The sequence below is a fragment of the Pagrus major genome, chromosome 15, assembly GCF_040436345.1.
Source record: "Pagrus major chromosome 15, Pma_NU_1.0".
NCBI lineage: Eukaryota > Metazoa > Chordata > Actinopteri > Spariformes > Sparidae > Pagrus > Pagrus major.
In genome coordinates this window covers 3,863,373-3,878,448 of record NC_133229.1, presented here as the reverse complement: position 1 = coordinate 3,878,448, position 15,076 = coordinate 3,863,373, and the positions used below count along the sequence as shown (strand labels likewise).

Genomic DNA, 15,076 nt, shown 5'->3' with positions numbered 1-15,076 from the left:
TGTTGAGATACAATGTTTATTAGCAGTATATTAGATTCACTTAAAGGAAAAGGGTTCATTACAGCACTGGTTACTGGCAAAGGGCAGACTGGCTGTATGGTAGCAGCACAGCAGTGGAGACTTGACTGGTAGGCTGTCACGAGATGGCAGGCGGATTGAAATAGTTGTCAGTGTTCAAAAGACACCATAATCACATTCTGAGTTGTTAAATGATTATTTCAAAAATCAGACTATGAATGAGAGGCAAATTAGTTTCATTCTTCCCATAGAAATGGTTCCTGTGCCTCTGAGCAGGACACAGTATTAATACAGACTGCAGAACTAGCCTCTATTTTGCTCAATAATTAACAGAGTGTATATCTGCAACTACAAGGTCTATTTGAGAATCAAGGTATCATAATAAAAGGAACACTTGAAATATTTGTTCAGATGTATATAGATAAGTATATAGATCACTGGGTCCAAGTAAATTAAGTTGGCAAACAGCATTAAATATATATATATATATATTTTTATTACTAATTTGGAATGAGTATCTGTGAGGAATGATGCAGCTCCAAATCTCTAGCAAACCATAGCAAAACATCTGAACATTACCTCTGCCAACTTTTATGCTAATAAAAGAAATCAGAACAAAAATTGGAGAAGTTTTAGTACAGAGCACTCGGGCACAATTTCCAAAATCTGCCATTTTGGCACCATTTAAAATTTCTCAGGTACCAAATTATACATTTCACATATGTTACCATAGGTGCTCAAAAAAATAAACAAAAAATAAAAAATTGGGCTCTGCTTTGGCTTAACAGGTTAAACAATATGCCCAATGTACCTCAATTAGATCTTAAAAAAAGCAGTAATTACTAAGTAACGTACTTTGCTGGAAATGCATTCTTCCAGTTTGGAAAAATAAGTCTCCCTTCATCTCAAAGTTGCTCCTGGACCATATATCAGAAGTTTTACAATTAGATTATTTAACTTCACAAACTAACTTTAAGAGTAATAGAACAGAATATGTGATAAATGTTGAGGGGAGAGAGAAGTGTAAAAGCTCCAACATCACTGGCTCTCACTACAAAGCCTGTATTTAGTGTCTCAGAAGGGCACTCAGATATGCTGTAATTGAGGCAAAGAACATATTCCCATTACTGGTTCTTAGTCACCTTCTCTCCTGACAGGGGACAATACAAGGCAAGTCAAGCATGTCAGGCGAGGGAATACAACACCTCTGATGTGCACAGCAGCTTTCAGCTTTTAAATGACAAAAGATGTTGTAATCCTCCTCCAGTGTGATGGTTAAAATGTCAGGCCAACAACTGTAACTGGCAAGAATGTGTGTCACACCAGAGAACACAAGGATGCAGACACAGGTGCAGTTCAGTCATTTTGATGCAAACAAATGGCTTATAGGAGGTTTAGGTCAGCAAGGGTCAAAACCAGGAAAGCAGTCCAGCACAAACGAATCCAAGGGAGAAGGCATTAAATCTAAGTTTATAAACAGATAAGGTGTAAGGGACTGTGTACGGACCCAATTGCAGGATGCGGGAAACCAGGAATAGTTGATATGCAGTTTTAATGACCAGATTCAGCAGGAATAAAGCAAGATGATCATAATAACAGCAATGTCTCTTTGCAAAGTCTCTGGAGGGGACGCTGATAAAGCAGGCTGAATCAGGCAGGGATCCGCTGAGTGTGTCATAGAATTAGCCCAAACACACTTACAATCTGAAATTGTGGTTAATTGGCATGAATTAAAAATGATCAATCAAAAAAGCTGGCTGCATTTTTTTGCAGAACCTCCTGCGGCCAGCACCAGATTTGGTACTCCTGTTGTTCAACTGTTACCAGAGGATAGAAACCTGAGAAAACAATGCCACTTCCTGTTTTGGTTTCGCAATGTCAGATATGCTTCCTTTTTGCCATTTTCTTTTTTCCCGGGAAAAATCCATCCTGGTGGCAAACTGAATATCATAGTCAAAGTGAGGTTTATAGGGAAACAGTCTATATGAGAATGGTGTTGCGCTGTGGCTCTTGCTCTCGAGAGCTTTCTGTGCTCTTTGTGTCTATGGACACACGCTGACAAAATGTGTGACAAAATTCTCTAGTTGATTCAACAGCCCTGCAGTCGCCAGATGAGCGTGGGGGGCTGGGAGACCTGTTGGGATGTCCATTGAATAAGAACAAAAAGATGCACTGTAATGCTAATGATGTGTTAGGCCTCTGTCACCTCCCAAGATATGCAGAGGATGTTTGTGAACACACTTTTATAAACTGATTGTACCTCTTATCACCCGCCACCGCGTGAGGAATTTCTGATAAAAATATCAGAAAAATTATACAGCGCAATGACAATCATTTCTGCTGAAGATGTGTCACCTCAGTGTAATATGCATCTTGTATCTACCCACACCCAGTGAAATAGTCAAACCAAATACAAATATGATCACAGACCGAGCATATTTAAAGATTATCTATCATAACATGAGGTCATCAATATTATGCTTCAGCTTTTTGTTTTTCAACAGTACTGCATGGAAGTGAAGTAATATGGCTGGGGAACTAATGATTTAACAACGACAGGACAAAATATTTTAGTGTAATTAGCTGAAAAAGTTTTTTTTTTCTTTTTTTCAAAGAACATATTCCCATTACTGGTTCTTAGTCACCTTCTCTCCTGACAGGGGACAATACAAGGCAAGTCAAGCATGTCAGGCGAGGGAATACAACACCTCTGATGTGCACAGCAGCTTTCAGCTTTTAAATGACAAAAGATGTTGTAATCCTCCTCCAGTGTGATGGTTAAAATGTCAGGCCAACAACTGTAACTGGCAAGAATGTGTGTCACACCAGAGAACACAAGGATGCAGACACAGGTGCAGTTCAGTCATTTTGATGCAAACAAATGGCTTATAGGAGGTTTAGGTCAGCAAGGGTCAAAACCAGGAAAGCAGTCCAGCACAAACGAATCCAAGGGAGAAGGCATTAAATCTAAGTTTATAAACAGATAAGGTGTAAGGGACTGTGTACGGACCCAATTGCAGGATGCGGGAAACCAGGAATAGTTGATATGCAGTTTTAATGACCAGATTCAGCAGGAATAAAGCAAGATGATCATAATAACAGCAATGTCTCTTTGCAAAGTCTCTGGAGGGGACGCTGATAAAGCAGGCTGAATCAGGCAGGGATCCGCTGAGTGTGTCATAGAATTAGCCCAAACACACTTACAATTCAGTACAACGAAGGCTAAAGTACCAGACAGGGGTGAGCAGGCGTGAAGGCGGAAGTCAGCAGATGGATATTCACATGGTGCACAAACACAATAGCAAGCGTGGCAACGTAAAGAGTGTCTGAGCCACAGGAAGCCACAGGACTGGAAAACTCACTCTGGAAGTGGCATTCACTCTCATGGTGGTGGAAAGGCTTCGCCAGGAAGCCACAGGCAAAACAGTATCCAAAGAGGTAGCCGAAAATCTCAAAGCCGGGGCCAGGAGGCAGATGAGTTTAACGGGGGTCAGACAAAATGGGTTGGTCAGAGGCAGGCAGGGTTGGCAGCAGGAAATCAGTCCAGAGACAAGTGCTGGAGAGTCTTGCATAATAGGGGAAGAACAATCTGGCAATGAGTGTCTGGTAGCTATACTGGGCTGATTGGTGATGAGGAGCAGCTGAGAGAACAGGTGAGAGGTATTGGCTGATTAGGTGAGAATGGCTGGTGACAGGGCAGGCAGAAATGAGCAGTTGACCAGCTATGCCAACTGTGACATAAGGTCCAGGGACACTAAGAACCAAAATCACTGGGAGAAATAAACACGAGAACATTGTGAGAGCACTTGACACAAAAGGTTCTAAGGGTACATCCCAGTTCTCTTGAACTGCATCTGCATTTCCCTCATTTCTATCTTTTCCTTGTGTCTTAGTTCCGCCCAAGGGCGTAAGTTTGGTCTCAAACCACTCCACTCTTTTATATTCAGTAGTCTTACCTACTTTTATTTTGATGCCTTGATTTATTTGAACCTAAATAGTTGCCTATTTTTATATACAGTATATTTTGCAGCTAACATCACAAAACTGCTGGGTTCATTTTCACATTTGGCAGTATTACCTAGGTCTACATTAATTTTTGTTGCCTTATTTGAACATATTTCAAAATAATGCATCAATGAATGAAATGTAATCTTTATATGCATTACACTTATTTAACTTATTAGAAAGAACTTTTGTATATTAAGGGAATAGCCAAGGTTTAGGCTTTATGGAACCAACTTTGTCATTCAAAAAAAGAGAGAAAAAAACAACTCACGATAAAAAATGCTAATATAAGGTACAATAAAACCCAAACATCCTTCACTTTCATTGCTGATATCTCACCACAGAACCATTTTAAGACCTCACCTGAAGTCCTGACAGTCCAGCTGCTGCTTCCTTAACCTGCGCTACATCTGTACTGGATTTCTGAGTTTCCTGAATTTTCAAAATAATGCATCAATGAATAAAATGTCATCTTTATATCCATTACACATATCAAACGTATAAGAAAGAACATTTGGGTAACATTTGAAGAATAACATCTTGACACCTTTATTTATGCAAATCCAATCCATTTATTTTCAAAATAACCGGCATGATGATGAGATTCATTGGTTACAACTGCAAGGCATCCTAAAACAAAGAACTGCAATGCTCATGCCATCTTTATTTTAAAAAAAATTGTTAATTGACATTGTCAACACCTCATCTGAAACTCTGTTCCTGATTCATCATCAGCCTGCTCTACATTTGTAGCTTCATGCTGCTGTTTTTCTGCACTGTTTGCAGTGATTCATAGTTACTAGCCAGTTACTCACTAGTTCAGGGGTCTCCAACCTTTTTTAGGATGAGAGCTTCTTTCAAAAAATAAAATAAGTCATGAGCTACTTCTACTCCCCTTATTTTTGTTTTGTTTTTGCAGTGTATATTAGCACATTTTTGTGATCTTTGAACAAAGAATCAGCCACGAGAGTCATTGCATCCTTGACAGAATCCCCATCTGTAAAAGGTTTTTTTTTCTTTGCTAAATGATGGGCCACTTTGAATGACACTTCGGTTGCAGCCTCAGCTCCCTTCACTGGTTTCGTGAACAACGAGTGTTGCCGCTGCAATCCCACTTTCAGCTTGCTCACCTAAGCTGACCGCAGGCTGCTGCCAGAAGGAAGATCACGGTCAAACTTCTTATGAAGTGTGGTGAAGTGCCGCTCCACATTGCTTTTCTTCCCAACTGCAATGCTCGTCCCGCAAATCAAGCACACACACCTGTCTTTTACACTTGTGAAGAAATAGTCAGTCTCCCACTCTTGATGGAAATGGTACGCCTTCTGATTTTTCTTCGATGGCCCTGCTTCACTCATTGTTTATCTTGTATGTTAGCTTCAGTCACGTTAAAATAAAATCCACAGTTGTTCGTTAATTGCGTTCACGTTCAGCTCGGAAATATTTGCATTAGCCGCCGGCTTGCGTTACTGTTACTCAAACGTGATTGATCAATATTCATTGTGGGGTGGGGGAGGAGGGCGGTTTATAGATAGATCTAGAGTTGTAGTAAGTAGATAGAGTTCGCTATGAGTGAGGTTTTGTTTATGCATGGGGTAGATTCTTTTTATTTTCTTTCTTTTAATTTTTTATATTTTGGATTTGCATGGCGAGCTACTTATTGGGGGCCTGCGAGCTACCGGTAGCTCGCGAGCCCCCTGTTGGAGACCCCTGCACTAGTTTAACCCTTGTAATTGCTAACATTGGTTGAAAGACTAGAGGGGACACAGTTAGCTTTATTACTACCCTCAAAGCTTATACTTAACACCAGTTATGTTTTACACAGTAGAAGACTGGTGATATTACGCTAGGCTAGCATGTTTGCATTTGTGTGGGACCGCATCCACTTGTCTTCAAATCGACCGGCAAACATTACAGAACCCACAGTCAGTTAGCTTTAATACTAGCCTACGTTCACTACACTAACACCTTAATAACACTTTTCCATAGTAGAATGAGTGTTATTGTTAGGCTAGGAGGCTTGTATTGTGTGGGTAGTTAGCTAACTAACAACAGCCTAGCAGCTAGGCTACTGGTTAAATAGCTTCGGATGTCTCTTTTCTTTTTCAGTGGCATTTTCTATCTACAAAGCAGAAACACGGGTAAAAATGTTGTGAGGATTTACTTTCATGATTTCCTGGTGTATTTACGTCAGCACAGTCTGCAACAGCCAGCCTGATATCTTACCGTCAGTCCAGCTATCTTGCAGCAACTCTGCCACACAGCGCGTCTTCTTCACAAGAGGTGACGAGAGGGGCTTTGATACCTTCATGTGCTGAGAACATGACAATCCTTCAGCCAATCAAAAGGCAGCATATCTAAACTTGTTGCCTTGCGGATTACACTGAAGATTGCGATGAGAGGGCACGTCGGAAAAATAGTTCTCTACATATGCTTAATACTACGAATGAGTTTGCGAAAAATATTATATTCAATGCACTATGTAAAAAAAATTTCATTATGTTAAAATATATCAAAATATTGGTAGGGACAACTCTGTCTTTCCCAAACTTTGGTTGTGACTTGTCCCTATCGTCCCTATGCAAACTTACGCCCTTGGTTCCACCCACCAACATGTTTTAAAAAAAATGAGACGTCCTGTGTCACGTGAACCAACATGCGTTTCTGAAGACAATAAGTTGTCAGTCAGATTTAACTGATGTAGAACTTTTGATAAAGTTGCATCTTCCTCCTGCGTCCTCCATACTTGTCCTGGTGACCAAGGCAACAATACATTCAAACTGACAACGTATTTCACTAATTTTATACTTTTTGCATAAGCATAGCATTATCCCCCTTCGCTGGCTGAAGAATTTTTCATTTAAATAATCAACAGTGCTCACCATTTACAACATTTTTTTAGATCTCACTGCTTTAGAAGGCAATATGCTGAAAATAATACATTTCAACAGAATCAAGCGATTTTTTCATGTATATTTGTGTGGACGTCTTTACTTATATGATACTGTATAAATGTAATGTTCGCATTGTGTCTGCCTCTTTTTTGTCCCTTTAGAATAGGATACCAGCTTCCCATATTCGCTGGCTTCTGTATCATGTTCATCTCTACTATCAGTAAGTTCAGCCAACATGTCTTCATTATAACAAAGAATCAGAATGCTTGCATCATGCCTGATGTTTCTTTTTTCTATATTTCTGTTGTTCTCACTCTTGTGAAGTGTTCGCCTTCTCTTCGAGCTACGCTCTGCTGTTTTTGGCCAGATCACTTCAAGGTGTAGGCTCCTCCTGCTCATCTGTGGCTGGTAAGCCCCCTTCTCCCTGTTGTGATGTGATGCTCATATCCAGTCAGTCTATTCAACCATCCACTATTCAGTTTATCGGAATACATCTGAAGCTAAATGAGTATTGGATCTTGCATTATGAGTTATTTGTACCTGAAATGTGAGGTGAAGATTAATAGGGGTCCCAGGAGGGAGGCAAGTCACTTTCTTTGATGGCACAAAAGTATTTAAGAAAATAACTACATGCATGGTGTTTTTGATTCCTCGTCACATGGGACTTTAATGTTGGTATACTGTTGTTTGTATAATAACAGTCAAGCATCAATCCAAAATAGAATTGATTTCCCATAACAATTCGATTCGATTTCCAATTTGATTCAATATTGATTTAGCAAGGGGTATCTCAGTTACAAAACGCTGTAAATTAAGAGTGGTGTGAGATGACGTATTTTTTTAGGCTAACCCAGAAGTTAGCATTGCCCTGGTTCCCTCGACAAAAAGCCTGTGGGATTTTTGAATTGGATTTTAGAAAATAATCTCTGTGTCAAAGAAAAGTTTATGATACTTACACATTTTGTTCATCAAGATAATCTTCACAGATGAACACCAATTTCTGAAGTGTAAATTAAATCTGTAGCAGTAAAAAGCTAATGTTATAAACAGGCTATAAACACATTACATCACGGTCACATGACTTAAACTTCACCACCACTAAGTGTCTTACTACACGATTACTATACGGGATTTCTACAAACTGATCAATGTACAAGTTGTAGAGTCAGAGTTAGAATAGTTTGTAACTAAAGTGGGCCTGTAAAGACTAGTGAGTGGATGAGTCTTTGTGTTTGCTGGGATGACGTTTCATGTCCCCGACAACCTCTGTAGTCTCATTTAGACACTTGTTAGCAACCGCTAACCGTTTTTAACACATGGAAGAGCTTTATAATTAAACTGTGGGACATTTAATGATGGATTTTATGTTGGAGAATAAAACGTGTAAACAACCTTTTTCACACATTTAACTGTAAACCAATTCAAAAGATTCACAGACTTTGAGATAAGGGAACAGGTAATTTGATAATTGCTAACCGATTTCGGGGTTTTAGGACTACAAACTGCACCACTCTATTGTGTCAGAAACCCTCTAACCTGGTCCATTATAAAAAATCTTAATGTTTCTGTTTCTGTGCTGTGTGTGAAACTCTGACGTAGACAGACAACAGAGGACAGAGGAAGCACAACCAAAAATGACACCAAAATTAAGTGAAGACTCTCAGAAGACTGTTTTGGTACACACATTTGCTGTCAGTATGGCGGGTAGCCTTTGCAGATTTACTCGCCGAACATAAAATCTACACACATTTGACGCTTGGGGGGTGTTAATTTCAAACCCTCACACGCTTCGACAAGAAAAAGCATATTGTATATTTAAAGATGGATCTCAGGACCATCCAATATTAGATTATTCAAATTCAGATTTGAATGTCTGTAGATTAGTGTAGATTCAAATTTCCAATATCTAGAGCATAGACCTCATGACCTCACTCAAGACCTTTCATTAACATGCTCATATGTGAATGGGTTGAGGCTGAACATGGTGTCCCTGAGGACAGTTTTACAGGGAAGTTAATTCCTCTGATGTAGACATGTATAGTGGAGGATTTAATCTTAAGGACGGAATCAGCACATGTGATGAAACCAGAGAGGCTCAACACATCAAGCGAGGGGAGTGGGAGAGGGATGCTTTGAATATATTCCCTCCGGTCAGATAAAATGAGAGGGTACACAGAGCAATGCTGCTTAGGATGGCGTCTTGCAAAGAGGTGACCAAATGTTCCAGCTATAAAGACAGTTGAAGATGGTTGCTGAAAACAATGGGACTGGAGTTGGAAGAGGGATGGAGGCTGGTGCTAATTGTCTGAATTTCTGAAATGATAACGAGAGAGTGCATCAGAGATTGAGTTTTTGTGATCAGGGATGTGGAATGCTGGAATGATGAACTGATGCCAGGCCGAAACCAGGGTAGAATTCAATACCAGCACCGAACCTTACCTTTTTTCTGTACTTTAATCTCTCTGTAATAACATAAAAGTAATTTCAGTTCAAACCAGTTGAATCACTCACTTCTAGAGACAATATAACATGAGTCATATTTCCAGTAACAATGCACATCACATGTCAGTCAGTTGTTCTAAGTTTTATTTCAGTAGCATCTTGCTATAGTGCATATAAATCTGGTAAATAAAATACTTTTTGAAGTAAGCTGCTACAGTTTTCTGTTACTGCTCGTCAACTTGGTGTTGCTAGAATACATATAATAGAAAACATCTAGATGTACGTATACGTGCTGCCCTCTAATGGCACACAACATCTCCACCAGTGGTGGCTGTATTTTAAACTTATTGAGGATTTTTAGTTTGCGTTTTGACCCCTTGAGCTTGCTGTACCTGCTCAGTGTCATAGTGCTACAACAGCAGATTGAGTTAGATAGTTTAATTTCCTGAGAATATTAAATACTGTATATACCTGTAAATATGAGCATGCATATCATTTTATGTTATGTGAACTGAAACGGATTGTTTGTAAATTACTTTTGTACTTTTATCACGGTAGTGATGCGCATCATGGGAATTCCCATTATGTGTTAGCGTCAAGCTAGCAGGCTGAGTGCTTCTTATATGAAATTGTCTAGAGAATCAAAGAAAGCACGCTTACATATACATTTACATTTAGGGCATTTAGCAGATGCTTTTGTCCAAAGCAACTAACAGTAAGATTAGATTCAACTTTATTGTCATTGTGCACAGTACAGGTAAAGAGACAATGAAATGCAGTTAGCGTCTGCAGTTAGAGTCATGCTATGCAGGGTCAAGGTGAAGTCTGAACAAGTGAGTCTTGAGTCTTTTGCGGAAGACGGCGAGTGATTCTGCTGTCCTGACATTGGTCAGGAGTTCGTTCCACCACTGAGGCTGCAGAGCAGAGAAGAGTTGCGACTTCACTGAGCGACCTTTGTCTGCTCTCAGCGATGGTGGTACCAGCCAGCCAGCTGATGTAGTAGAGCGAAGTGCTCGCGCTGGGGCGTGTGGTCTGACCAGTGTTTGGAGGTAGATGGGTGCAGTTCCATTGACGGCCTTGAAGGCCAGTACCATCATCTTGAATCGGATGCGGGCTGCAACAGGAAGCCAGTGGAGGTCACGGAGGAGGGGGGTCACATGGGAGAATTTGGGTAGATTGAAAACGAGGCGCGCTGCAGCGTTCTGGATACGCTGCAATGGTTTGGTCGCAGAGACTGGGAGTCCAGCCAAGAGCGAGTTGCAGTAGTCCAGGCGGGAGATGACCAGTGCTTGGACCAGGAGTTGTGTTGCGTCCTTTGTGAGGAAAGACCGGATCCTGCTGAAATTGTAGAGGGCAAATCTGCAGGATCGGGCCACAGCAGTGATGTTGGGGGTGCAGGATAGTCTGTCGTCAAGTATTATGCCCAGGTTCCTCGCAGTCGATGAAGGCGATACTGTGATGTCCTCGACAGTGACTGACAGGTCCATGCAAGGTCAGTCTTTCCCCGGGATGAAGAGGAGTTCAGTTTAATGAAGGTTGAGCTTGAGGTGGTGTGCAGTTGTCCAAGTGGAGATGTCTGCCAGACATTCCAAGATGCGCGTTGCAACGTGGATGTCGGGGGAAAAGAGAGGAACAGTTGGGTGTCGTCTGCATAACAGTGGTCAGAGAATCCATGTGATGTGATTGCAGAGCCTAGTGATCTAGTGTATAGTGAAAACAGAAGTGGTCCTAGTACTGAGCCTTGAGGGACACCAGTTTCCAGAAAGCAGGGTTTGGACAAGGAGCCATTCCACATGACCTGAAAGGTGTGATTTGTCAGGTATGATGTGAACCAGGTTAGAGCAGAGTCAGCGATGCCAAGTTCAGCCAGAGTGGAGAGGAGGATTTGGTGGTTGACTGTGTCAAACGCAGCAGATAGGTCAAAGAGAATGAGGACGGACGAGTGGGACGAGGCTCTGGCAGCACGGAGGGACTCAGTCACTGTGAGGAGGGCCGTCTCAGTGGAGTGAGCAGTCCTGAAGCCTGACTGATTGGGGTTTAGGAGGTCGTTTTGTGAAAGATAGGAGTACAGTTGGTTGTGGACGGTGCGTTCCAGGGTTTTAGAGAGGAACGAAAGAAGAGATATAGGTCTGTATTTTCGGATGTCAGCTGAGTCTAGGGTGGATTTCTTTAGGAGTGGCTTTACTGTAGCTATCTTGAAAGGAGCTGGACTACGGCCCGAAGTGAGGGAGGAGTTGATCAGGGTGGTGAGGAATGGTAAGATGGCGTGTGAGATTTCTTGGAGAAGGGAGGAGGGAATCGGGTCAAGGGAACAGGTGGTGGCACGGTTAGATGTAACTAGTGTGTGAACATCTTCAGAGGAGCCCTGAATGTTGAAAGCGCAATGCACAAGTTGGAATATATGGTATAATAAGATCTGACATGTACGACGGGGCAAGGCCGTGTACAGTTTTGTATGTCATCAGCAGCACCTTAAAGTCTGATCTTATATGTATTGGGAGCCAGTGCAGTGAGGCTAGGATTGGTGTAATATGATCAAATAATTTTCTTGTACGTGTTAAGACTCTAGCTGCAGCATTTTGAACCATCTGAAGACTTTTAGTGCTCTCAAGCGGAAGACCCGAAAATAAGGCATTGCAATAATCCAGCCTAGAAGAAACAAAGGCATCATTCAGGGTCTCTGCGTTAGCCGTGGACAGGAAGGACCTAATTTTAGCTATATTGCGCATGTGGTAAAAAGCGATCTTGGTAATTTCTTTGATGTGCTGATCGAAAGAAAGGGTAGAATTCTTGACAGTTTAACTTTGAGAAATAACCCAGTTGTCGAGAGTTACGGTCACCTGATCAAAGTGGTGTCTCTGTCGAGCGGGGGCAATGACCAGCATCTCAGTTTTATCCGAATTCGGGAGCAGAAAGTTTTCTGATATCCATTTCTTCACTGCATACAACCAGGTCTCTAATTTCGTGATTTGAGATTTATAATCAGCTTTTATTGGCACATACAGCTGAGCATCGTCCACATAGCAGTGGAAATGTATTACATAACTCCAAATAAGTTGGCCAAGAGGTGAAATATATAAGGAGAAGAGCAAAGGGCCAAGAACAGAGCCCTGGGGAACTCCATACTACACATCAGTTAATATTGATGTAGTACTATTGTAAGAAACACATTGTGTTCTTTCGGACAGGTAAGACTTTAGCCAAGCAAGAGTCAAGCCAGAGATGCCAAATTGACTTTCAAGTCGGTCTGACAATATGCTATGATCTATGGTATCAAATGCAGTGCTGAAATCCAGTAACAGAAGCACTGAGGTAGAGTTTGAGTCCAAATAAGTAGAATGTCATTTACCACTTTAGTAAAGGCAGTTTCGGTGGAAGGAAAGGATCAAGTCCAGAGTGTTACCACTGGAATGAGTAGGTTCATGAACAAGCTGAATGAAGCCAGAAATATCAAGAAGTCCCAGAAAAGCTTTACTTAGAGGGTCAGAAGGCTTATTTAAGTGGATATTGAAATCCCTAATAATTAGGATCTTATCTGAACGAGTCACAAGATCTGCAAGGAATTCACCAAATTCTTCTAGGAATGGGAGTAGGGCCCTGGAGCTCTGTAGATTACCACCAGGTGAAAGCCTGTTTCCTGGACAAGGCCATTACTACTTGATGAAGATGGTTTTAAAACCAGAGCCTCAAATTAACTAAATTTAATATCCTGGTTGGAGGTTAAACTGAAAATAGATTTGTAGATTTGTAGACGAATATTGTTGCAACAGCATGAATTACAATGTTGATGTAGCTTGTGGTGCTGTGTGCCTGGCTTCCTTGTTTCTCCCTGTGTGATGCCAGCACCCTAAGATCAGCCTCTATGTCGTAAGCCCTTGCCCCAGGTAAACAGTAAACAGTGGCTGACGACGCTAACTTAACTTTGTGAGTAATGGAGTCACCTATCACTAGTGTGTGGAGTTTAGTCCCGTCAGCGAGGGCTGGGGAGGCACGTGAGCCAGCAGAACTTAGAACTGGGCTAGCGAGGACAGAAAACCGGTTCGCAGTCGGGAGGGGTGACTGCTGACCAGGCCACACAACCGGTGACTCTCTCCTGCGCCCTCTCCCACGCCATGGCCAAGCAGGAACAAACTCCACAGCAGCTGCTGACAAGACTGAGCTAGTGCTAAGGCTAGCAGGCCTGCTATCAGGCCCGGGGCTAACACTATCTGAAGTGCCCGTGTTTCTAACAGAGAGAAGCTGCTCTAGCTCACAGACACGTCTCTCTAATAGAGACAGTCAGCACAAGCCATCGTAACACTTGTTTATCGAGGCTGTGATGACTGCGGTGAAAGGTAAAACAGTGAGCTAGGCTAGGATGAGGAAAGCTAACTGGGCAGCAACAGACTACCTAGTCACAGAAGATCGGTTCCACAAAATACAAACAAATTATAAAAGCCTAACGTTAGCTAGGGTACAAAAAACAGTGGGACTATAAAAGACTCAGAAATCGAAGAATAAACAGCTAAGATAGATAGAGAAGAAGAGAGACACAGTAAACAACAGCTTTCGATCTCACGGAAGTCCCAGGTGGGCATCACAAGAAGCATCACAGGAAGCGGCTGATGCTGAATAATCTGGAGGTGGTTCTGCTGACACCAGTCCACAAAGTCCTGGATCAGTTCTCTGTACTCCCTGTTATCCTCGTCTGTGATGAGGCCAACAATTCCAGAGTGGTCAGAGAACTTTTGCAGGTGGTAGTTGGCTGAGATGTACATAAAATCTACAGTGTAGAGGGTGAAGAGGAAAGGAGCCAAGACGGTTTCCTGCAGGGCCCCTGTGCTGCAGATGACCATGTCAGACTCAGTCTTGTGCCCTCATATACTGCGGTTGGTTGGTGAGGTAGTCCAGAATCCAGGATGATAGGTGGTGGTCCACTCCTGACTGCCAGGCTGGTAGGCAAACTGAAGCACGTCCATTGATGGGCTCACCAGGGGGCAGAGATGGACAAGGACCAGCCTCTCCAGAGTCTTCATCGGGTGCAATGTCAGTGCCACCTGCCTTTAGCTGCCAAGGTCCTTTCGGGTGTCGCTGCTTTGGCACCAGTACCGCACAGGATGTTTTCCACAGCTGTGGCACTCTCCCTAGCTTCAGGCTCATGTTGAAGATGTGCTCCACTATTCTGCACCGCTAGTCTGCCTAGGACTTACACTTTCCTAGATTCCACCAGATATGTGTCCGGTCCGGCTCCACCACGGCAGCGGTTTCACTCTAGTCTATCTGTTAACTTCCACTGGCTCCGCTGCTTTGCGTATCTGCTCCGTCCCAGCTCCGGCAGTCCAGATCCTTCCGGAGCAGATACGCAGGACTTCTATTTCTTGCGAATGCTGCAGCACGACGCAGCAATTCAGCACGGAGCAGACAGGAAGTCACACACCGAAACAACAACATAACATCCGGTTAATTTTCAAAATAAAACACTCCGTGTTGATACCAGCACAAAAATAAATATGACCAAATCTGCTGGATCAAAAATATACATAATGTTGGGACTCACCACATGGTTCCGACAATAGAGCGGCCTGCATGTAGACCAAAGCTTAAATGCGGCCTCCCTGCACTAACAAAGGCTGGTAAGCAAAGGAGAGTGTGCCGACCTTAATGTCCAGTAGGTGGCGCCTGCTTGTCACAGTCCCCCCAGGTTTGACAACTCCCATCCCCCATTGTCGGTGAACGCACCT

At 42.4% G+C, this 15,076-nt stretch overlaps 1 protein-coding gene across 1 annotated transcript in view; it reads left to right on the top strand.

Moving 5' to 3' along the window:
* The window catches only part of slc18a2 (solute carrier family 18 member 2), a 106,537-nt gene that overhangs the window by 37,509 nt on the left and 53,952 nt on the right, over positions 1–15,076 (top strand). Inside the window, exons 3-4 of the mRNA XM_073482487.1 lie at positions 7,076–7,134; positions 7,239–7,322. Of these exons, the coding sequence (XP_073338588.1) occupies positions 7,076–7,134; positions 7,239–7,322 (143 nt within the window). The remainder of the gene's footprint in view (positions 1–7,075; positions 7,135–7,238; positions 7,323–15,076) is intronic.